This window comes from Thermobia domestica, chromosome 4 (assembly GCF_964235325.1).
Source record: "Thermobia domestica chromosome 4, izTheDome1.hap1.1, whole genome shotgun sequence".
NCBI lineage: Eukaryota > Metazoa > Arthropoda > Insecta > Zygentoma > Lepismatidae > Thermobia > Thermobia domestica.
The window spans coordinates 17,750,673-17,752,577 of record NC_137457.1 but is presented as its reverse complement, the minus strand read 5'-3'; the positions used below and the strand labels follow the sequence as shown (position 1 = coordinate 17,752,577).

The window sequence follows — 1,905 nt, the reverse complement described above, 5'->3', positions numbered from 1 at the left end:
ATTTTCTCCTAGTCTAACACAATTTCATAGCTTCAAATAAAGAACTCCTCACCTTATATAATAATTTCACCTAAAAATAAAATAACAAAATCCTCGAATAAATAAATATTATAATATTGAATAATTGAATAATATTGTTATAACTTATTTAATTTATACGATTATATTTTAACTACATTTAATTTTCTATTGTACTTTTATCATAAAAACAATTATTTAGAACAAATCTGCATCAAATATTCTATTTAATTGTATGCACAACATAATTGATATTCAACATTTCTGGAACACAAAGTTTAGTCTGGTTGGTCTCATACCTTGAGGTTTCTTTCATTTTGTATTATAGCTAAATAATGTTTGATTATAATAGTCAAACAGTATAATATTGACAAACTCCTATTAACTATAACTATTTATTTTCGTAGGTTTCGGTCATAATCGACCATAGAACTTTCAGCAAGATACCATTTACAGAATTACGTGCCTATAATGAATACATCTATAAATTCTATAAATCCTTCAGTTTTGGACTTACGAATGGAGAGTGTTCGATTGTCTACGTATGATCACAAATGGAAAGTATCTTTCATACAGCCAAGAAAACTTGCCGAGACAGGCTTCTATTTTTTAAGACCTCCAGATTCAGTGAAATGTATATATTGTAGCTTAGAAGTGGGACAATGGGAACAGAATGATGATCCGGAAAAAGAACATAAAAGGTGGAGTCCGTATTGTCCATATTTGAGAGGTTTCGATGTTGGTAATATTCCCATCAATAATAAGAAAAATAGAGTTATACTTAAGGGATTTGATGTTTGTGGAAGCTTAAGAATGGAACTAAGACCAAATTCTATATCAGAAAGAGAAGTAAAACACCATATGTCAAAATTAGCCCCCATTGGTGTATATGAATGTAGGGGGCCTCAGCATAAACAATACTGTACGGAGGAGTTACGATTACGGTCATTCGAATTTTGGCCTATTTCAATAAAACAGCGTCCGGAACAGTTGAGTGAGGCTGGTTTCTTCTACACAGGCAAAGGAGACCAGACTATTTGCTACTATTGCGGAGGAGGACTGAAAGATTGGGAGGATATGAATGATCCATGGGTAGAGCATGCGAGATGGTTTGGCGACTGTGCATTTCTGAAATTGAAGAAAGACGATGCGTTTGTTAAACGAGTGCGTGAAAATCATAGTAATATGCGACTAGCTCATAATGTCGAGAATAGTGATATACAAGATGGCGGCGAGAGCTCCAATAATGAAAGTAGTAATGAAACTGTGGTGTTAGCTGAATTAGAAAATAAGAAAGATGATGCGAGGTTGTGTAAAGTGTGTTACGTAAATGAACTTAGAATAGTTTTCATGCCATGTGGTCATCTTGCAACATGTATTGACTGTGCAACAAGTGTATCTGAGTGTGTAATATGTAGGAAGAAAATTCTGGCAACAGTCAAAGCGTATTTATCATAAGACATTATGATTATTAATTTTACACTTAATAAGATATTACGAAAAAACACATATTCTTAAATATTTTGTTAACAACATAATGTATGCTCAATGTTGTAATTTTAAAACCATGTCAGTTATTGTCTTCAGCTAGAAAAAAAATGAAATACTGGAATTCAAATTAACCCCTTATTAACCCCATTGAACATAATGTTAATTGTCGTTATAAAATCCTGCCTTTGAGCTCTATGGTATTCTTTGATATTGAGTTGAAAAGAAACACGTTTTACGAACATTTTGGTATATATTACATAATTGTGTGATTTCCCTAACACGCTACAGAAAATATTTTAAAAATGTACTTACCCAATATTTCTCAAAGGTTGATGTCCATCGTATCACTATTGCAACTTTAATATTTAAAACTTTAAAAGGTCTCTCTTGTAGTAA

The 1,905-nt window shown here is 31.9% G+C and overlaps 1 protein-coding gene across 1 annotated transcript; it reads left to right on the top strand.

Moving 5' to 3' along the window:
• The first annotated feature begins 809 nt into the window (after nt 1-809).
• On the top strand, nt 810-1,476 carry LOC145683259 (death-associated inhibitor of apoptosis 1-like). Its single transcript, XM_081754630.1, has one exon. The coding sequence runs from the start codon at nt 832-834 to the stop codon at nt 1,474-1,476; it is 645 nt and encodes a 214-aa protein (XP_081610756.1). The 5' UTR covers nt 810-831.
• The last annotated feature ends 429 nt before the right edge of the window (nt 1,477-1,905 follow it).